Here is a 23250-nt window from a genome sequence, read left to right as displayed (position 1 = left end):
CAGCAGCACTGCCAGATCCAGTTCAAAATAACTGGATCAGAAGAAAAGGGACTCAAAAATCTTATTTAGTATTTATTTCAATAGGGGGCAAGATCAGAAAAGCAGACAATGTCATTGGAGGATCTTTCAGCAACCAATAGGAATCTCCGTCTTCAGATAGAGGAACTGACCGAGAATGTAGCCTACTTGGAGTCTGAAAACCAGGATTTTCTCAGAGACAAGGAGCACATCAAAGAGCAGCAGAGATGTCTACGGGAGACAGTGGATGACCTTAAGTCCACAATGGAACAACTGCAGAAAACTGTGGAGGACATCAGAGAAAAGTTGGACCTTGCCAACGCAGTGATCCACGAATTAGCGCTGCAGAACAAGTCTTTGGTGAAAGTTAACAAGGACCTCAATGAGGAAATGCACGAGGCCACCAGCCAAGTGGCCGTCTTCAAAAATGACAAGCCTGCCCACGAGAATGACTTCAGGGAGATGCGGAACCTTCCATCAGAGGTTCAAAAGTACCTGCGTAATCTGGAGGACAAACTGGCTGAGAATGAGCACAACTACTGTGTGGAAAAAAACCAGTCCGGCCAACTGAAAGAGAAAGTTGCAACTATGCAGAAAGTCAGAGAAAACCTGAGGAAGCGCATCAAAGATCTGCAGAAGCAACGGGATCTCTGTGTGCAGCAGGCCATGTTTGTGCGGCTGGACCAGGAGAACCAGATGCCAGCGGGCATCCTGACGCATGAACTACTGGAGGCCAGGCTGGTGGGGGTGGCCCGGGACAGGTCAAAGAAAATGAAGTTTCTGCATTGGTTGTGGATGGCAGTCAAAATTCTGATGCTGCTGTTGTTTGGCTGCTGTCTATTTGTCGGCCTTGTCTTGGCATACACCCACTTTTTTAATCCGCTGTTCATCTCTGAGACACTTGTGATGCTTCTCAGCGACCAGAGCATTAACCGACTTGTACACCGTTTCTCCCCTTATCTTGAAGAGAGAAACGATGGCCTTTTGCCATTTTGAGAAATGAAATTCCTTCTCTCCCTCCGTTGACTTGCTATCTAGCACGCAACTTAGCAGAGGGGCATACCTGATAACGGAATTTGATGGACAACAAAAGTGGACTCTCCAGCGTTGGAAACATATAACCTTCTTTGGGTATAGATCTTCTTTTTTTCTATTGTTGGCCCTGTCTTTTTTTTCTATCATTATGTCTTTTGGCTTTTGCTTAATTAAAGAAAATAAAAAATAAACATTAATGAATCCAATGTATTTTCCTTGGGCACTTTTCCAAAGTGAGAGAAGCTGCTGAAACGGGAGCAAATCTGAACCAATTCTTATGGGATCCAATTCACTTAAAGAAACCATATGCTATCTGAAACTGAATGCAGTTAGGGATAGTAAGCGTGCCACGTGTCCAGAATGTGTGTATGTATGTATGTGTGTGTGTCTTTCTGTGTGTTTGTAAATGGGTGGACTTAACAAGAGTTTCAGAAAGCTGTGATATAGCTTCAAAGGAGCAGCAAGTTATCCGGCTTCATGGTCAGTCTTTGGTGAAAAGTTATCCTATGTCAGCTGGGAGATCCTGGGAGCAGTAGTTCATCTGTGCCAGCTGGGGAATTCTGGTAGTGGAAGCCCACGCATCTTCCATCTGCCAAGGTTGAGAAACCCTAAACCAGGGGTCGGCAACCGGAAAAAGGAAAAGAGCCACTCAGAACCGGTTCCGTCACACAAACAAAAAAGTGGGAGCCGCAAAAAGTGCGCGCGTGTGTGTCCACTCGGGAGTCGGGAGGCAGGAGTGGGGCAGGAGACATTGCCACGGAAGGGTGGGGTGGTAAAAGGGGGTGGGCGTGGTTGGGTGGGGTGGGCGTTGGTGGGGGGGTATATAGCAGCGTTGGTTGCAGGTAGCAGCCAACGCTGACTTCGCTTTCTCACGTTCTGGCTGCGTTTCTTCGTTACTCTTCCGGACGGGCTGAGAGCAGCTTTCCGGATGGGCGGCGCCGCCGCCCATTCCGAGAGGTGCGTGCGCACCTCCGCCCATTCGGAGAGGTGCGCATGCACCTCTCCAAACGGGCGGTGCCACTCTCCATTTGGAGATGTGCGCGCGCACCACTGCCCGTTCGAAGAGGTGCGCGTGCACCGGGTGGCTGGGAGCCGCAGGAGACGGCTTAAAGAGCCGCATGCGGCTCCGGAGCCGCGGGTTGCCGACCCGTGACCTAGACAAAACCCTAAAGATGGTTGGCTCAGGAACAGTCCCACACATCCAATACCAACCGTCTTTAGGGGTTTCTGTAGGTCAGGGGTAGGCAACAGTGGCCCTTTTATGACCTATGGACTTCCTGGACAAGCATGGGAGTTTAATTCAATTCTGGACGTTGAAGTCCACAGGTCATAAAGGAACCATAGTTGCCATCTCTGGTCTAGGTTGTAAGTCCTCAAGTCCAAATACGAGTCACATTTCCAACAAAAGTTGCCTTTGAGATACACAATAAACATATCAAGAAAAGAAGTAAAGGTCCAGACCTCAATCCGTTTCAAGGGCAGTTTGGTGGTGAAAGAATGATATGTAACAAAAAAGTAGTCCAGCAATCTTGTCAGCTGCAATTTTGGAGGGTAAAGCTGCAAGGTTGGAGGATATATTATGAAGAAAATTATCATTCTAAGATAATTGGTGATCATGGTGGAAAAAAAATAGGTCCAGTCAAGGTCTGTATAAGGCACAGGAAATGCTCCTTGCAACAGTGTAGTTTGTGATCCAAGAGTCTTAGGTGAGGCTTAAATCATAGTTCTTTGTTTTCTGTGCGAAGTGGGGGAGGGAGAACTTAAGAGTCACTGAATAGAACAAAAATCTCTACCAAGGCAAGAGGGTCAGGTGTAAATACAATAACAGGACTTCAGATGGTTGTAGGTGTCAGTCCAAGGGTACTCCCAAATAGCACAGCTTAGGGAGAACGTCGTTAACAACACACAATGACTTGAAAAGAAAAATTAGATTGAAATATAAACTTCTAGCCAGTCACTTGGTCCTGTTAAACCAGGGGTCTCCAACCTTGGCAACTTTAAGACTTGTGGACTTCAACTCCCAGAATTCCTCAGCCAGCCCTGGCTGGCTGAGGAATTCTGGAAGTTGAAGTCCACAAGTCTTAAAGTTGCCAAGATTGAGGACCCCTGTGTTAAATAGTAGCTTGAGATCTAAGTCATCTGCCACAGGTTGAACAGCCCGAGCAATGTCAGGTGGATCTGCAGTCTTCAGTCTGGAATAGTGAACCCAAGATCTAATTCATTGAACTTTCTATACCGGAGCATAGAACTTGGAAAAAAGTCAATGCTTTCACATACACCTAAGCTGGTCCAGTCCAACAACTGCTGCTTCTTACAAATATTTAATGGGGGGGATCCCAGCAGACAACTGCTGCGCACCTAACACAATTTGCAATTTCAGATGGATCAGAAACAGCCCCCCCCCCAAAATAAAAATGGAAAAAGAAAAGAAAAAAAAATCCATTATGGCTGGATACAATGTCATTTTTAAAACAACAACAACATGAATTTGGAGCACTAAACTCAGCCGCAAAAGAATTATCATTATCTAATATTTAAAGACTTGAGAGATTGTTTTGTCTAGTAAGGAAACAACTGTCTTTATCACAAGGTTACAGCTCTCCTGCACGGTGTGTACAAGGCCAGTGATCATTCCACAAGACTCTTCTGGCTGGCTAGCGTCGCTTGCTTACTCCCCAGCTCCATTTTCAGTCCATTCCTGAGATTCTACGAAAAATGGCTTTGAATATCAGCGGCTTAGTAGCTCTGCTTTTATTCTATGCCCTGACTTTAGCTATTGGAATATGGGCTTCTCGGAAAACCAGACAGAAGGAACACCAGAAGCCCAGTGAAGTTGCCATAGTGGGAGGAAGGCACATGAATTTTTGCGTTGGATTGTTCACAGCAACTGGTAAGTACAAAGGTTTCAGAATGATCTTTATTCTAACCCTTACTCTGGACTGGGGTGGTGTGATAGTAGTGTTCCTACATCTAAGGGGCTGACACAAAGAAGAGGGAGTCAAGCTATTCTCCAGAGCACCTGAAGGCAGGACAAGAAGCAACGGATGGAAACTAGTCAAGGAGAGAAACAGCCTAGAACTGAGGAGAAATTTCCTGACAGTTAGAACAATTAGCCAGTGGAACAACCTGCCTCCAGAAGCTGTGAATGCTCCAACACTGGACGTTTTTAAGAAGAGACTGGACAGCCATTTGTCCGGAACGGTACAGAGTCCCCTGCTTGAGCAGGGGGCTGGACTAGAAGACCTCCAAAGTCCCTTCCAACTCTGTTATTCTCTTAAAGTGAATGCAGGGGTGTTGTGCCAACAGAAAATGAGCTAAAACAGGTTTAGTCAAAGTCTGGGGATTAGGACCAACATGCTTTCAGTCATGAGCGATCTGACTCTCCCCAGCTGACTAAAAACAACAACAACCTTCAATATTCTTAATCACCATGGATTTTTGAAAAACAAACAAAACAAAACTGGAAATTGAAGGTATTATGTATTGGGCTTGTGGTGTTACACCACCTGCGTTGCTGAAGGAGCTAACGGCTCTCCAGCAACCCAGACAGGCCGTCTCCGGTCCTGCAATTGGTCAGCCCCAGGCGGCAAGCGTGGGTTCAAACCTATTGGCTGCCACCTAGGGGCTAGGCTATATATTGTGGCTGGTTGCGGCCCAAGCCCCAGTACAGTTCCAGCAAGAATGAGTTTACCTGTACTCAGCTTCGTGTCATCGTTCCTGCTCACCAGAGCCCACGACTTAACAGACGGGTCTGTGGTACTTACTTGATCTCTTTGGGAAAGAATGACTGACTGGCAGGCAGGAAGAATGCAAAAAAGTATTCTTAGGAAACAGTGAGCAAAGAAAGTAAAGTTACATTAGATAGAAGTTGATGGATAAACAGGGAAAGATGGAAAATATACCAACCGCATTACAGTAAGCATCCTTCTCTGGATGTAATTGTTCATGCAATTATTTTTATTTTATTTATTTATTTAAATATCAAACTACTTAACCACTCTCTCTCAGAGGGGTTCTGGGCGGTGTCCAAATTAATGTCCCATAAGATTTGATAAGAAGATATAATAAATGTTATCCATTTCTAAGACCCAAGTTAAAAAAGTTGGCATTGCCCTTTAAAGGCTTATAGAGTTCTCACCTCATTCCATGGGTCATTTGTGGCCCACATTCCCAGCTTTGCATCTTGCACACTCCGTAGCCATAGTGCTGCTATTTAAATTTGGCAGCAGACCACATCTTGACTATTTAAGAGTGAGATAGATGGTCCTAAATTGATAGGTAAATTTAAATGAGAATGCTAAAATGGAAGTTATGAAATATAAGATTGGAGTTACAATTCTATTTTTCTTTTTTTTAAAGCCTAACTTCACCCACAAGTCCTTGCAAATCTTGCTCAGTTTTGTAATATTGTCAGCAACCTATCTCTATGGCTTCTGGCTGCAAAAAAATAATTTTATGGAAATATTTGTCCTATCTTTTTATGCTTTAGGCTAGTTTTCCAAAGCCTAATCTACAATCTGTAAATTCAGCAGGAATTAGAGAAAGTTTTTCCTTCAATGACTCCTACACTATAAAATCAGGCACACATACTTGCCGTAGCAGAGATAATGCCATGTATGTTCATTTGAAAAGGCTTTTACAACTTCCTTATGTTAACAAAAAAATATTTCATAGCATCTACTGCTGAGGGTATACTTGATATTTTATTTAATTTCAGCTGGCTTGTTTTTAAAATGCACAATAAACCACTTTGGAAAGGCCATAGCTTTGAAAGGCAGCAAAGCATATTAAGTAAATAATAGGTGATTTAATGCATTGAGGTTTACTGCCTCATAAGTGTGTTTACAGAAATACAGAACAACAGAGGTGGAAGGGATCTTGGAGGTCATCTAGTCCAACCCCCTGCTCAAACAGGAAACTCTACGCCATTCCAGACAAGTGGCTGTCCAGTCTTTTCTTAAAAGCCTCCATTGATGGAGCCTAGCAGTGTCTCCTAAGAATGTATGAAACACATTTTTCTTTCTTGCTGCATGAAACATTACAGAACAGGTATTATCAAATACAGTGTTGTTCAGATCTTAATCATAACAGATCGTAATAAATGATTATTTCAGAGTTATTTTCTAATCTAATTCACTTTCTCTTGTTGGTGATCAAATAATAGCATTTCCCCAGTGTCCATAATGTCCATTCAGTTGTCTAAAATGAACAGAGCAGAAAGTTACTGATGATAGGAAGATTTTGATTTCAAAAACAAGAACAGTTGTGGATGACAGAAGTTGCATCATTCAAACGCAGAGCCATCCAGTACAAGCCAAAGAATTTTCAACAGCAGTTGTCTCCAATGAAAATGTCCATGATTCTTAGTGGGAAGTCAAACTGACTAAAACAATATATGTTTGCCTTGTACCAGTAGTCCTCAACTTACAACAGTTCATTTAGTGACCATTTGAAGTTACAATAGCACTGCAAAAAGCAACATATGACTGTTTTTCACACTTACGACCGTTGCAGCATCCCCAAGGTCATGTAATCAAAATTCCGACACATGGCAACTGACTCATACTTACGACGGTTGCAGTGTCCGTGGATCATGTGATCCACCTTTTGCTACCTCCTTATAAGCAAAGTCAAAGGGGAAGCCAGATTCACTTAACAATCCAATTACTGACTTAATAACTGCACTGATTCACTTAGCAACTGTGGCAAGAAAGGTTGTAAAATGGAGCAAAATTCACTTAGCAACTGCCTTGCTTAGCAACAAAACTTTGGGACTCAATTGTGGTTGTACCGTAAGTCAGTGACTTCCTGTAATTATCCATGTATCTTTTTTTAAAAAAAAGTTTTATTAATTTTCTAATTTTACATTTAAATATTTAAAAAGCAACGTGGCAGCTGAATTAATTGATAATTCAATAACATGCAAATATCTTTAGTACAAGTCTCAAGCTACTACATTAAGTATTTCCTCTCTTTTCCCCTTAGTATTTACTGTCTCATGTTTAAGCTAATACAATTCTTATTATATCAATTAAATAAAAATAACTTTCTTACGTTTGTCAATAATTTTTAGTTTGTACATATCCTGGTTATTTTAACATTCAATCTTTATAGACAATCAATGTCCTAATTAGTTTTCCCCAATTTTTAGTTTACCATTAATATTTAAATTTAACATTTATAATTTCCAAGTTTTAAATGACCACAATTACCTTTATTGTAATTCATCACAAAATCTAACATTCAGAATACACGTCTTATCTATTTAAATATATTCTATTTCTCACCATCTTACATCAACTAATTAAGAATACACTATAACATTCTTATTTTCTATTAATTTCCAAAAGTCTTAAATTTAGTAACCAAAATTTTCTCTTATTTCAACATTTAATACTTCGTCTCTTTTTCTCTTGATGTCTACTATCTTATATTTAAGCTAGTAATTTTTATTATAACAGCTAAGTAAAAACATATTTATTACAATTATCAATAGATTTTTAGCTTATATATATATATCTTACTTTTACATTCAACCTTTATAAGCAAATCAATATCTGAGTTTAACTTTTAATATTTATACTTTTAAATGACCAAAGTTTTCTTTATCTCAGCTCATACAAAATCTAGTATTCAAAGTACTCATCTTATCTGAGTATGTTCTATTTTAATTCTTACTAATAAATCAAAACCCCAATTTTCCTCAGCCTTATTCTAGCTTTCTTTCTTTGCCAACTCGCCTTCCATGTCTGTGCTTTTAAGTCATCCAGTAGATCTCCCTGTGTTATTATATATACTGTTTGAAGTCGAAAAGGCCATCTGGTTGCCATTTTTTTGGAAGGACTAACAAATCATTTCTCTATTTTTCCATCTTGACGTAGTTGTCCTGAAATGTTTATCTTCCCTTCAGTCTGTTCTTCTTGATCTTCAGGTTTCTTCTGGTTTATATAGAAAGTCTTTTCCTTTTTCCATGTTGTCAATCTCTTTTCCAGGTTTTCCATTAACTGTGTTTGTTGATCAATTGAATCTTCTATCATAGTATTTAATTGCTCCACTTCTTCTATTATATTCTGTGTAGTTGATTCTTTAGTTGTAATCAAAGTTTGAGTTTGTATATCTGGGCTGACATCTTGTTCTTTTCTGTAGCTTCTTTGTGATTACCCAGGGTACAGCACAGAACCAATGCAGTGAGCTGGCAATGCAAACTGCCCTTTAATTGCTCCAAATTTTCCCCAAATGCTCCCACATTTCTGGCAGGCCTCCAAAGGAAGAAACACACACCTTCAGCCGCCTCTGGCTGTAAGCAGTTTCACAAACAGTCTGATTAGAAGAGGAATTTACTCAAGGCCACGGAGATAACAAGGAATGACACATACACCATAACCTAACGAGTCTGTGTGAATACAAGCTTTCCTGAGCAGTTTCAGAAAAGAAGCCAAAATACAGTCCGAGGTCTTTGAACATCCAAGCAACGTTGTCAGTCAGTCCAATGGTCAGAGTTTCTAGGTTTCCAAGCAGAAGTCACAGAACAATAGGTCAGCAACAACACACAAAACTCCAAGGAATTAGCGTTTGTTCCCAACAAATGCATCTCCCCATAGCATCTCCTTAAGTCTCAGTCTCTAGATATGCCTTGTGGAGAGGGGTGGGCCACTCTCCTCCCAAGTAGTTGAACCTGCCTGCATTGTTCCCTTCTTCTTAGGAGGGGGTGGCCCTTGCTCATCGCCTGAACTCTGTCTCTCCTATTCATCCTGTCCCAATCCTGACAGGCCGTGGCCTGCCTTGGCCTGCTCTTCCTCACATTCCTCTGAAGCCACAGACACCTCTCCCTCACCCTCCATAGGGTCCCGTTCCAGCTCATTTTCCTTCGCAGATTCAGGCTCCGACGGAGGCATGACATTCTTATTTCATCTGTAGCTGTAAGAATAGTTTCATAAATTGCTTTCAACATAAAGAGAATCTGTTCCTGATCTTCATCCTTGTTCTCTTATCAGACTGTTAAGTTAAAAGCTTTACAATCAGAGAATGAAAATAATTTTGTCACTGAGTATAGAACACAGCTGGGCTTCTCTCAGCTGATACCTGTCAAGGTTGCAAAAGTCTTATCTATAATCTGGGCATCGAACCAAGTCTTGAGCCAGGTCTCTATAACAAATTGTAATATCAGGTTTAGCCACAAGATGTCACCCATACCATTTAGGTGGTGTGTTTTTTAAGTCTGAATTTTTTATAATCCTTTTTCCAATTTTACTTCTTTTTTGCAGGTAGAAATCCAAATCTTCAATAAGAATAAAACATCTTTTAGTACAGGTAGAATCAGGTTATTCTTGCAATGTTTTACACTCTCCTGGATAGTCAGTCGCCGTTGTTTTTAGAGGGTGGGATAGAATCTCCCTTCCCTCTCTTACAGGGGCAAAAATACTTTGGGCAACTTATACAGGTAAAAAAAAATAAGTAGGATTGAAGAGAGGTAGATCTCACCCAGTCTCATCCGCGCTGCTTTGTAGGTGCCTGATGGTAAATTTGACTTCAGCTGTCAGCAGCCTAGTGATGGGCCATATTTCTATGGCCGGTCTTCTGTCCACTGGTTTGGAGGGCTGCCCCGGATCAAGTGGAAGGGCTACTGCCCTCCCGCAATCAAGCGGGGATCCCCTCCTTGCTGGTCGCCCCTGCAGGGCGACTTTCAACCCTTTCCAAGGTCCTCCAGCGATGCGGAATCGGACGTGGAAGACGGAGCTTGCCATCCAAACGTCCACGGTGGCCGTGGCGGCAAACTGGAAGTCCCATTATCCATGTATCTTTCATTAACTTCATTTTCCGTTTTCTCGGTTTCTTTCAGCAACCTGGGTTGGAGGAGCCTATATCAATGGCACGGCTGAAATTGTCTACCTCCCTTCAAAAGGGCTGGTGTGGGTTCAAGCTCCAGCTGGCTTTGCTTTGTCTCTCCTTGTTGGTAAAGATTTTAAAAGATTCTTAAACTAACGGGGGTGGGGGGTGGGGGGGTTGAAACAATGAATAGACACCTGGAAGTCTTCTTGTTCACGAGCCTCTGTAGAGTCCATGTCAATAACAACCCCATTCCTGAAAACAGTTTTATAATGTGCATTGCTGAAATAGTCTTATGCTTTGAGATTTCTTCCGGCGGTCTCATCACACACTGTGGAAAAAGGCATGATTCATTATCCTCACATCAGAATCGAGATAAGCTGTTTCTGATCACCTTTCTTCTCCCATATCTCACTACACTCTTTCCTGTCTGTCACTGCATACTTACTAGATGTGTAGAAATGAAACTCACTTGATATAGTTGGGCAATAACTCTTATATTCTAGCTCAGGGGTCAGCAATCTGAAACAGTGAAAGAGCCACTCGGAACCGGTTCCCTCACAAAAGGAAAAACTGGGAGCTGCAAAAAATGTGAGCACATGCACATACATGCATGCATGTGCAGAACAGGGTTTGACTGAAGAGTGGAGCCAAGGTGAGATATGCACCTACCCTGCATATTTGAATTGATTGGTTGAACTTTTTTAGTCCCACTTTTTTTTTTTGGACTGCACATGGCAGAGGACTGGGAGCTGCAGGGGACGGCTGAAAGAGCCGCATGTGGCTCCGGAGCCGCGGGTTGCAGACCTGTGTTCTAGCTTTTTACTCTTCAACCGAGGGTGGGCAGTTAATTTTCTCAAGGGGCCACATAAGGAACTGGGACTGTTGTGGAGGGCCGCTACTGCCCCGCTCCCTCACACTGCTGCCCCACCCCCTGACACCACTGCCCCGCCCCCTGCTTCTGCTCTCGCCCCTGACGCCACTGCATGGTTGCCCTGCCCTCTACCATCTGCCTGGCCAGTGGTGGGATTTCCTAATGTCTGCCACCTCAGCTGTCTGTGGATGGTATATCTCATGCCTTGCCGTGGCTCTTCTCCTGCTTGATCTTCCTCCCATGTCTGCTGCTGTCTCAGGCTTATTCTCAACACCATTTTGGGAGCCATCTTACCGATGTACTGTATTCCTGGGTTTTGTCCAGGACAGTGGCTATATAAATATCAAAATTTCCAATCACAACATTGAAAGCAAAGTCAAAAACAACAACAATAAATAACAATAAAACCATAATACAACAGCCAAGCCACCATAACAGACTCACAGGTAGTCTTCGACTTACAACAGTTTGTTTAGTGACTGTTTGAAGTTACAACAGCATTGGAAAAAGGGACTTATGACTGTTTTTCACATCTATGTCCGTTGCAGCATCCCCGTGGTCACGTGATTTATGTTGAGATGCGTGACAACTGGTTCATATTTATGACAGTTGCAGAGTTCCAGGGACGTGGGACCATGTTTTGCGACCTTCTGACAAGCAAAGTCAGTGGGGAAGCCGGATTCACTTAACAACCGTTGTTGTTACTAATTTAACAACGGCAGTGATTCACTCAACAAATGTGGCAAGAAAAGTCCTAAAATGGGACAAAGCTCACTTAACATGTTTTTCACTTAGCAACATAAGTTCTGGGCTCAATTGTGGTTATAAGTCGAGGACGACCTGTATTGGGCTCAAGTAACATCCTGGTCCACTGCTTCTGATCTGATGAGATGAATAGAAATGCTTGGGGAGAGATGGTCTTGTCCCATGCAGGATAATAATCAGCATCTTGAACTGCAAAAGAGGGTTGCAGCGGCCTAGTAGTTAAAATACTCGGCTGTCAGCCGGAAGGTTGGCAGTTTGAGACCCAAACACTCGCAAATGGGGTGAGCTCCCCTCCTTGCCTCAGCTCCGGCCAACCTATCAGTTTGAAAGCATGCAAATGCAAGTAGATTAATAGGTACCCCTTTGGTGGGAAGGTAATAGCGTTCTGTGCACCTCAGCGTATAGTCATGCTGGTCACATGACCACGGAAATGTCCTGGGACAATGCTGGCTCCCTCAGCTAGGGAACGGAGAGGAGCACTAGAGTCGGACACAACTTGGCAGGCGAAACATTTACCTTTACCTGAACTATGAAGCACTATGATGCCTTTCTATTTGTAAAGATAACTGATTGTAATATAACTTTTTTTAAAAAACAACAACAGGGGGCTTCTTTTTTGTCAATCCAATGAGAACGAGAAATTACATGACTCTGATGGACCCAATTCAAGAGATGTATGGGAACGTGATGGGCTGTCTTCTTTTTATTCCTCCATTGATTGCGGACATATTCTGGTTTGCCGCTGTTCTTGCCTCTTTAGGTAATATGGTGTCTTTCACTTGTCTTGGCAGAAACTAAATTTAGCCCCCTGGAAACCAAGGGAATACAGCTGAGATTAGCTTTCCATCCTATAAGTGATTTGTTGATTACTGAAGGTGTGTTCAGAATAACAACCTGTGAGGATGTTTGTCACTCCAATCTCCATCTGCGTCACATTTCTGAAGTCTAGCGTATAAACAGGAGATAAGGAGATGATAAGACAGAAGGATTGTCTCTAAATAATTTAGAAACACCACAGAAATCTGTAATTTAGATCTAGAGGTGAGGTGAGAACACTTTTGCACATACGTAAACTGGAGCGTTAGATGTTTTAAAAGTACTTTATCTCCAATACTGATATTTTAGAAGGTTCTTCAGTTATGCTGTAATTCCTCCCTGGAATCTTGAGTGCTTCAGTGTAGGAATAGTTTTGAAACAGCATACTAGCTGTTTTGTATAAAGCAAGAATACAGGTAGACTTACAAGAGTTCATTTAGTGACCATTCAAAGTTAAAACAGCACTGAAAAATGTGACTTATGACTGTTTTTTACATTTAGTACCTTTGCAGCATCCCCATGACCATGTGATCAAAATTCAGATGCTTGGCAACTGGGTCATATGTATAACCGTTGTGGTGTCCCAAGATCATATGATCGCTTTTTGTGAACTTCTGACAAGTGAAGCCTTTCTTTTACCCAAATATATTAATTTACAGGTAGTCCTTGACTTACCATCACAACTGAACCCAAAATTTCTGTTGCTAAGTGAGACAGTTGTTCAGTGAATTTTCCTCCATTTTACAAACTTTTGCCACTATTCTTAAGTAAATCACTGCAATTTATTTATTTTATTGAATTTATTGAGCTAGTAACAGGGTTTCTGATTTACCAACCGCAGGGATTGACTTAACAACGGAGGCAAGAAAGGTCGTAAAATGGGGCAAAAGTCACTTAACAAACGTCTCATTTAACAACCGAAATTTTAGGCTCCATTGTGGTCATACATCGAGGACTGTCTGTATACAGAAAATCATAATCATAATAACAAAGTTGGAAGGGACCTTGGAGGTCATCTAGTCCAATCCCCTGCTCAGGCAGGAAACCCCATACCATTTCAGACAAATGGCTGTCCAGTCTCTTCTTAAAAACTTCCAGTGTTGGAGCATTCACCACTTCTGGAGGCAGGCTGTTCCACTGATTAATTGGTCTAACTGTCAGGAAATTTCTCCTTAGTTCTAGGTTGCTTCTAATATTTCATCTAAGCTCATTCAGTATGACAACCATTTTAGGAACGGAGATCATAGCATATGATGGCCATTTAACCTATGAAAATAGAATTGATGTGTGACTCTTTGACTCCAGCAATTCATAATTCATAGATCAACCTGGTTCCCTTCTAGTGGGTCAGCTTCACCTCCCAGAATTTCAGTGGAATGCCCAAAAAGTGAGAATCCCAGGATCAGAAGTTTTATAACAGTGTCTATGCTTTTGTTACAAATGGATCACTTATTTTGTAAATCATACACAGGGAGTCCTCAGCTTACATCCATTCATTTGGTGATCGTTCGAAGTTACAACGGCACCGAAAAGAGTGACTTATAAACATTTTTCACATTTATGACTGTTGCAGCATCCCCAAGGTCACCTGATCAAAATTTGGATGCTTGGCAACTGGCATGTACTTACGACGGTTGCATTGGCCCATGGTCATGTGATCCCCTTTTGCAACCTTCTGACAAAGTCAGTAGAGAAGCCAGATGCAATTAACAACCCTGTTACTAGCTTAATTGCAGTGATTTACTTAACAATAGTGGCCAAATTTTGCAAAATGGGGAAAATTCACTGAGTGACTGTCACACTTAGCAACAGAAATTTTGGGTTCAGTTGTGGTTGTAAATCGGGGAGTACCTGTAAATTAATATATTTGGGAAAAGAAATGGCATAGCACAAAATGTATTACTGAATTTGAATAGTAATTACTGCATCTTTTCCTATAGGAGCAACCATGAAGGTCATTTTGGACATCCAGGGTTACGTTGCCATCATTCTTTCTGCATGCACAGTGATATTGTATACTTTGATAGGAGGTCTGTATTCAGTGGCATACACAGATGTGATACAACTGATCTTTCTATTGCTCAGTCTGGTAAGTTCCTATCTTGTTATATTACCACTCACTTGAACTATTGGAAGTGATTGACAATCCAGAATGAAGCAAACTTTCATTGTTTATGACAGGATTTATCAACCCTGGCAACTTTAAAACACAGTATATGGACTTCAAGTCCCAGAATTCCCCAGCTAGCATGCAGGCTGGGGCGATTCTGGGAGTTGAAGTCCATATAGCTTAAAGCTGCCAAGACTGAGAAGCACTGATCTTTGAGATGCCAATGGATGACATGGGAAATAATCTGAACCAATAAATAAGAATATTTATAGTTCGAGGTTGAAATGAGACGTCCTTAGTGCTCTCTGAGCTTTTTTTTTTATTCCTTGCAAACGTTTCATTACCCAAAATAACCCGACAGAAGGGACGAGAGCACTCATGGAAAAGAGACACTACATCAGGGGTAGGCAACCTCGGCTCTTTTATGACTCATGGACTTCAACTCCCAGAATTCCTGAGTCAGCATTCTGGGAGTTGAAGTCCATGAGTCATAAAAGAGCCAAGGTTGCCTACCCCTGCACTACATGAATAAAACAGTGAAGTAGCCATGATACACTTAGAGTAGAGGCAGGATTTGATTTAAGGGGAGGGCCAAGTACAAAGAAGTGGGTGGAGTCATAACACAGAAGTGGGTGGGATTAAGACCTGAAAGCAGCAGGTGATGCTGTTGCAACTCACTTACATTGTTAAAATTAATTCAGTATCATGACTGTGGACACACGGAGTATTTTGACTATCAGAAACCCTTCAGAAAACGTTTTAATTCTAATGTTTCTGTTTTTGCTGCCAGTGGATTTGTATCCCTTTTGCCATCATGAACCCTGCCACAGAAAATATTTTTTATACAGCTTCCCAAAATATATCCCAAGCACCTTGGATTGGAAAAATAGAAACAGAGTTTTACGGAAGATGGTTTGATGATTTCTTATATTTGGTAAGATCTGTTCCTGAAGTGGATGGAAAATTGGGGGCTTGGCACACTTACTGTATCCAACTAAATCATGAAAACACTTGTTCTTCTAAATTAAGAGCAAACCATGCTCTTTTCACCACAAAGAACACTATTTTTTTATTTTTATTTTTAAAAAAAGATATGTGGGGTATGTTGTTGATACGGTAAATTCACTGCACAAGAAGGGATTAAAAATAAATAGCAGTGTAATAATAATAATAAAGTTGAAAGGGACCTTGGAGGTCATCTAGTCCAACTCCCTGCTCAGGCAGGAAACCCTATACCATTTCAGACAAATGGCTGGCCAGTCTCTTCTTAAAAACGTCCAGTGTTGGAGCATTCACCACTTCTGGAGGCAGGTTGTTCCATTGATTAATTGTTCTAACTGTCAGGAAGTTTCTCCTTAGTTCTAGGTTGCTTCTCTCCTTGATTTAGTTTCCATCCGTTGCTTCTTAATATATACACAAAATGTCCTAATATAGTTCCAAACTGGAAAAGGAGATGCACATGCCGCCCTTTCTCTTCTAGATGGCTGGAAAATTGCTTTTCCACAAGACATTGAGAAAAATACATTTCTAAATTAAAGATGAAATGCAATTAAGAATGCCAGGGCTGACATATGCATCAGACCGGGGTGATAGCCTAATGTTGGAATGTTTGTTTGCTTTAGGAAAGGCAAATGAAGATTAGAAATTCTAGCATGATCCAGAAAGCAAGCTATGGAGATGCTACAAGAATTGCCCATCGTGCTTCATGTTAGATAAACTTCCCAGAGTCATCCCTATTGTTACGTTAAAGGCAATCTGGTTTAAGTTTTGACTTTTCGGCTAAGATCAAGAATACTGTCCTATCTGTTTTTAATTTCAGTTCCATTCAAGACTCTATTTTTCTTCCAGGTTCTTGGGGCCATCCCATGGCAAACCTATTTCCAGCGAGTTCTCGCGGCTTCCTCCCACAAAGAAGCCAGACTAATTTCCTATTTTTCTGGACTGGGCTGTTTCGTTATGGCTATCCCGTCGGTACTGATAGGAGCAGTTGCTGCCTCCACAGGTAACCATGGCTGAATAAAAACTGGTAAGCTACAGCTTTCAGCCCTAGTACAGGTAGTCCTTGACTTACGAGCACAATTGAGCCCAAAATGTATGTGGCTAAGTGAAACATTTGTTAAGTGAGTATTGCCCCAGTTTACAACTTTTCTTAACCACATTTTTTAACTGAATCCCTGCAGTAGTTAAATTAGTAACATGGTTCTTAAGTGAATCTAGTTTCCCTATTAACTTTGCTTGTCAGAAGGTCGCAAAAGGAGATCACATGACTCTGGGACACCGTCATAAATCTGAGTCAGTTTTCAAGCATCCAAATATAAATCACATGACCCTGGGGATGCCGCAATGGCCATACAGTAAGTGTGAAAAATGATCATCAGTCCCTTTTTTTGAAGGTGAAGGTGAAGGTTCCCCCGCACGTGTGTGCTAGTCGTTTCCAACTCTAGGGGCCGGTGCTCATCTCCGTTTCAAAGCCGAAGAGCCAGCGCTCATCCGAGGACGTCTCCGTGGTCATGTGGCCGGCATGACTAGACGCCAAAGGCGCACAGAACGCTGTTACCTTCCCACCGTAGTGGTCCCTATTTTTCTACTTGCATTTTTACGTGCTTTCGAACTGCTAGGTTGGCAGAAGCTGGGATGAGTAGCAGGCGCTCACTCTGCTACGCGGCACTCGGGATTCGACCCGCCAAACTGCCGACCTTCTGATCAACAAGCTCAGCGTCCTAACCCACTGAGCCACCGCGTCCCTTTTTTTAGTGCCTCCTAATTTTGAGCAGTCACTAAATGAACTGTTGTAAATCGAGGACTACCTGTAATACTGTTGCCCTACTTTAGGAGGGTTGTTCCTCTATGTCAGTGCTTCAGCAACTTCCAGAATTCTGGATTCTGGGAGTTAAAGTCTTTACATCTTAAAGTTGCTGAGATTGAGAAACACTGTTCTGAATAAATGGTGAATAAACTCTTATATTCTAAGCAGTTCAAGGAGCCTGTAAAAAAGAATTATCAACACAAAGCAGTATCATATATAAAGGAATATAGAGCTGGCCTTGAGGAAGCTAAAAAATATTTTTCTTAGTTTGCTTTTTTTTTTAATCTTTGTATCTTTAAACCTCAATTTAAAAAACAGGACCAATAACACAGAATCTCTGAGAAAGATGGCCTACCCATTTCTCCTCTGGTCAACTCACAACATTTCTGATTTTTTAAAAATTAATCCTGCTTTTGCCATTTTTTTTCACTAATGAAAAAGTGGGTAAGAAATTACACATGCCTCACATGCACAAGTCCAACAGTTCCACAAGGTTTCCACCTTCTTTGATGAAGCTTTGTGTGATACGGTACACAACTAGTTATGTCTCAGGCGAAAATGCTGGTGTTATTGTGTAGTGGGCCCTAGGTTTCCCGCCGAAACTGTCCAGGCCAACGCCCCCTGGTGGCTGTTGCTATGCAGGTGCCTGCATACATAACAGGTGTGTCATCCAATTTTAGCATTCTTGACAGAATCTGCATGCTTAGATGTACAATCTCATGTTATCTGGTGATCCTGTGAAATGTCTTATCATTTTGCATAAAATAATTTGGGGGAAGATGCTTAAGCCACCATGCGTATCATCTTGGATAGCTGCCTAGAAAATCTGGTCAATGTGTATGTAATATCTCACAAAATGTACTCAAAATAGCATAGAAGAAAAACAATATTAAAACTACTATAATTCAATCAATAAAAGAAGACAATAAATAGAATAACGTACATGAAAAAGGGACTTCAAAGGTCACCTAGCCCAATTGCATCCATGCAGCAGCTGGACTTTTGGTTCAAATTGTAAGGATCAAATATGAATAATCATATATTTAAAGAACTAACCTTGACCCTAACACAACATTTCTCTTGTCAGATTAAATTTAATCCTCAAAATTTGATTTTTCACCTTATCTTATAAGAAATCTATCAATATCTCTAAGTCAAAAGAAATTTATTCATGCTATTGTCTCTGGGCAAAGCAGTCAATTTTGCCATTAATTTCAAAGACCATACTTCCCTCACGAATATATATGACAGATAATCCTCACTTTACAACAGTTCGTTTAGTGACTGTTCAAAGTTACAGCTGCACTGAAAAAGTGACTTCTGTCTGTTTGCAGCCGATGTCATGACTGATTCAATTCTGAACCAATGTTTTGAAAATGACACTTCTATATTTCATTTTTGAGACTGGAACCAGACCGACTATGGTCTACCCAGCCCAAATGAAAGAAATGAGTCTGCTCTCATACTTCCACTGGTCCTTCAGCATCTCTGCCCGACTTACATCTCCATTGGTGGCTTGGGTGCCATAGCAGCTGCTGTGATGTCTTCAGGAGATTCTGCGTTGCTCTCTGCCAGTTCCATGTTTGCTCACAACATCTATAGGAAAATATTCTGGAGAAAGGTAAGTGACTGATTGTCAACGTTTGCCTCACAAATGATACAGGAACATTATTCCAGGTAGTTCTCAACTTGCAATCATTTCTTTAGTGACCATTCAAAGTCACAATGGAACTAAGAAAAGTGAATTTTTTCATACAGTACATATGGCCATTGCAGCATCTCCATGGTCATGTCATGTGACCAAACTTTGGATGCTTGGCAACTGATTCATATTTAGGACAGTGGCAGTGTCCCGGGGTCATGTGATCCGCTTTTGCAGTCTTCTAACAAGCAAAGTCAATGGGAAAGCCAGATTAATTTTACAAGTGTGTTACTAACTTAGTAACTGCAATGAATCACTTAACAACTGTGGCAAGGAAAGTCATAAAATGGGACAAAACTTACTTAACAACTGTCTCGCTTAGCAACATAAAGTTTGGGTTCAGTTGTGGACGTAAGTCAGGGGCTACATATATAGCAGTGTAAGAGAAATTCCTTTTGTTAAAAAAAATTACCTCCTAACATTTAAAGCTTCCTCAATAGTCATATACCTTTAGGATTTAGGATTAGGATTTATTAAATTTATATGCACCTTTGAGTGGATAGTATTTAAAATGGTCATAAATGGGAACCCACTACTGGACTTTTTGTTCGAGACAGAAATAAAATGAACTCCTGACTTTGAGCTTTGCTGATTAGACTAGTTTGTTATGGAAATGGCTAGCAATGACCAAGTTTGTAAAAAAGTTGAGGCTGTAATTTTATTTTGTATTTTACTGCACTGAAAAAAGTTGGAATGCTTTTTTTTCTCCCTTACCCTACAGTTCTCTCCCTTTCTTATCCTTTCCCATTTCCTTATTATATTTACTCTCATTTGCATTTTACACTATTAAAATTTTAATCAAATTTATTAAAAATGGTCATTAATTGGAAGCATGACAGATACGTGAAAACCCCAAATGTACAAAATGGCGGGCAAGATCCCACATTCAAAATCCTGCCATGTAGAAAGGGGGTGGAGCTCCAATCACAATACCACACCCACTTTCACAGAGACTTTGATCCTTTCCTGTGGGCCCCCATAACTAGTTTGTTCCTTAGACACAGGTGCAGTTAATCTCGTCATGGAGTTTTAAACTAATTCAGAATAAAGATGCAAGCCAAGATCCTTTCTCCTGCTTTTCACAATTTCCTAGTGGAATCCAATGCCTTTTCTGTGTCCTGTTAGCATTTTACTATCTTCTTTCTGGTTCTTTTCTTTTTATTCTGAATGCAGCTTAAGAACTTCTTTAAATTTTCTCTAGCATTCTGACCTTTCTCTTTTCTGATGCTAACTATTCTTTTCTTCAAAGAGAGGCGGTGGCTCAGTGGGTTAGGATGCTGAGCTTGTCGATCAGATGGTCGGCAGTTTGGCGGGTCGAATCCCGAGTGCCGTGTAACAGAGTGAGCGCCTGTTACTCGTCCCAGCTTCTGCCAACCTAGCAGTTCGAAAGCACGTAAAAATGCAAGTAGAAAAATAGGGACCACTATGGTGGGAAGGTAACAGCGTTCCGTGCGCCTTCGGCGTCTAGTCATGCCGGCCACATGACCACGGAGACGTCCTCGGACAATCGCTGGCTCTTCGGCTTTGAAACGGAGATGAGCACCGGCCCCTAGAGTTGGAAACGACTAGCACGCATGTGCGGGGGAACCTTTATCTTTACCTTTTATTCTTTTCTTGATCTAGCTCTTTATACAGATAGTCCTTGACTTACAACAAGTCATTTACTGACCAAAGTTACAAGGGCGCTGAAAAAAAGTGACTTATGACTGTTTTTCGCGCTTAACAACCTTTGCAGAATCCCCATGGTCACATAAGCAAAATTCGGATACTTGGCAACTGCTCATATTTATGACAGTTGCAGCGTCCCAGGGTCAAGTGATCAGCTTTTGCGGCCTTCTTACAACTGTGTTAAACAACTTAACAACTGTGACAACAAAGGTTGCAAAATGGGGCAAAACCCATTTAACAACCGTCTCACTTAGCAACATACATTTGGGGCTCAAATTGGGTTGAACGTCAAGGCCTATCTGTACACATCAGGTTTGTAATAAGTGTGTATTTTTATGAATGAAAGAAGAATCTTGAAAAATGTAGACCCATTCTTTGTTATGAGATTGGGGCCAATATGCAACATTCAGCCTGTGAATGAATTTGCGCCCATTTTAATTTGGATGCAATCTTTTTTTCTCCCTTTCCCATTCCCTCCCTCTGATTTTTTACAGGCATCTGAGAAAAGTGTCCTATGGGCAATGAGACTCTCCATTGTGGTCTTTGGGATAATTTCAGCAGTTCTGGCTTACTACTCCCATTCGATTTATGACCTCTGGTTTTTGAGTGGAGAGCTAGTATACACTCTCCTCTTTCCCCAGCTGTGTTGTGCTCTGTTTCTTCCCAGCACCAACACCTACGGCTCAGCGGTTGGGTTCTTCCTTGGCTTTCTTCTACGGCTATTAGCAGGAGAACCATCTCTGAAGATCCCCCCTGTAATCTGTTACCCGGGATGCTCAGTTGTAGAAGGTGTTTACGTCCAGCTCTTTCCATTCAAGATGGCCACCATGCTCTTCACGCTGTTCGCCATCTTCTCAGCTTCCCATCTGGCCAGCTTTATGTTTAAGAGCAAAATCCTTCCTGCTGAATGGGACATTTGCCAAGTTATTACGGATGACAGAGTGCCTGTTCCCTTCTCCTGTGGAGAAAGGCAGATGGATGTACGAAAAAATCCGGAATTGTGAGCAAGCAGAGGAAGCAGTTATGAAGATATTTGATATTCCTCTTCTGTGACCACTGATGGTTGGAGCCTCCTTTGAGCAATGAAAAAAAAAAGTTGGCAGATAGGCCAGAATTCAAAATAACAACCGTGTCTTCGCATTACAACAGCTGGGGCACTTTTGCAAGTTGGATATCTGCGCTCTTTTTAATGCCAAGATCATGAATTCAGATGTAGTTAGGGAAGCGCTGCTCGCTGTTTTTACTGAATATTTATTTGATTTAATATTCTGAGGCTACCTGACTCCAAAATGATTCTGGCACTGATTATATTACAATTAAAAATTTAAAAGAAGTGCATGAGGAAACCACAGATCCTTGCAGGGAAATTATACAGAAATAGCAACAATGATTACATAGCACATTTAACAACCCATTCTATATTCTCAAAGATACTGTTGTTATAGTCTGGCCCGTGGGCCGGATGCATCATGCCAAAACCATGCCCATCCCATTGCTGGCAATGGGAAAAAAGTTGTGATATGTCGTGACATGTCACGTGACATCGGGAGTTTGACACCTGTGGTCTAGGCCCTAATTTATACTTCCCAACAATTAGAAACTAATATTGGGCAGCAAAGATCTTCTTTCTTATCAACCCAGTCACCCAAACCATCCTTACATTATTAATATATCCATTGAACAAGTGCATCCTGTCATAAAAATGTTGCCATGTACAGTGTGCTACATTTGGAGGTTGCTCCATTCCATTAGGACTTTGTGTGACACTTGTATATCTATAACAGTGTTCCTCAATCTTGGCAGCTGGAGGATATGTGGACTTTAATTCCCAGTACTCCCCAGCCAATATGCTGGCTGGGGAACTCTGGGAATTGAAGTCCACACATCTTCAGGTTGCCAAGCAACGTTGATCTACAGACTTTGTATTATGCACTCAGCAATCTGCTTTCTCAGATTGTTTCGGATCTGCTGATATCATTGTAGTGCATTTTGTCAATGTACATTTCTCCTTCCTTCAACAGCAGACGTATTTATGACGGAACCTCAGCATTTTCTCAAGGTTCCAAATCTGCCATGTCCCCAACATTTTTAAACTGGATATTCTGCTTTCATTGTCATTCCAGATACAAAATTTAACAACCCCCACCCACCCCCTCAATTTCCAATGTAACTTCCTGGATTCATACTGTAATGTATTGGGCCTAGTTAACTTGAGCTGTACCACCTAGGGTTTGAATGCTGTGAGATTGCTTAAGCAGGAAGCTGGTAACGGTCGCCAGCTCCTCAGACAGTCAGTCTCCAGGATAACCATTGGTTGGCTCTAGGGCGGCAATAGGTTGCTTTAAATCTATTGGCCGCCGCCTAGTGGCCAGAGTATAAATAGCTGCGTTGCAGCCCTGGTTCTCAGTTCACTTCCTGCATTTCAATAAAGCATGTTCCTGCCTGAACTCTCTCGCCTAGTCTCCTGCTTTCCAGCAAGAACCCAGTATACAACACATACATTTTTTCTCACAACTGGTAGAGAATATCCATCCATATCCATACAATATTGTTCTGCCACGCTGTTTTTCAAAATATCATACCAACTTGGATTCTTTGCTTAATGCTTATGAGTCTCACGGCGGATATCA

At 41.5% G+C, this 23250-nt stretch overlaps 1 protein-coding gene across 1 annotated transcript; it reads left to right on the top strand.

The window, feature by feature from the left end:
* The first annotated feature begins 2722 nt into the window (after window positions 1–2722).
* Window positions 2723–23061, top strand: LOC310640513 (high-affinity choline transporter 1-like). The gene is made up of 8 exons (XM_083362813.1): window positions 2723–3943; window positions 9893–10006; window positions 12123–12278; window positions 14275–14423; window positions 15235–15378; window positions 16293–16446; window positions 18654–18871; window positions 21115–23061. Exons 1-8 carry the CDS (start codon window positions 3769–3771, stop codon window positions 21622–21624), a joined length of 1620 nt encoding a protein of 539 aa, XP_083218939.1. The 5' UTR covers window positions 2723–3768; the 3' UTR covers window positions 21625–23061.
* Window positions 23062–23250: the final 189 nt, after the last annotated feature.

This window comes from Vipera ursinii, assembly GCF_947247035.1.
Source record: "Vipera ursinii genome assembly, chromosome: 4".
Classification (NCBI taxonomy): Eukaryota; Metazoa; Chordata; class Lepidosauria; order Squamata; family Viperidae; genus Vipera; species Vipera ursinii.
The sequence above is the reverse complement of the archived record's forward strand: the minus strand, read 5'-3'. Positions and strand labels throughout refer to the sequence as shown.

Coding starts and splice junctions, on each gene's coding strand:
- LOC310640513 (XM_083362813.1), top strand. CDS start 3,769: ATGGCTTTGAATATCAGCGGCTTAGTAGCTCTGCTTTTATTCTATGCC. Junction 12,279..14,274: donor CGCTGTTCTTGCCTCTTTAG/GTAATATGGTGT, acceptor CTTTTCCTATAG/GAGCAACCATGAAGGTCATT. Junction 14,424..15,234: donor TCTTTCTATTGCTCAGTCTG/GTAAGTTCCTAT, acceptor TTTTGCTGCCAG/TGGATTTGTATCCCTTTTGC.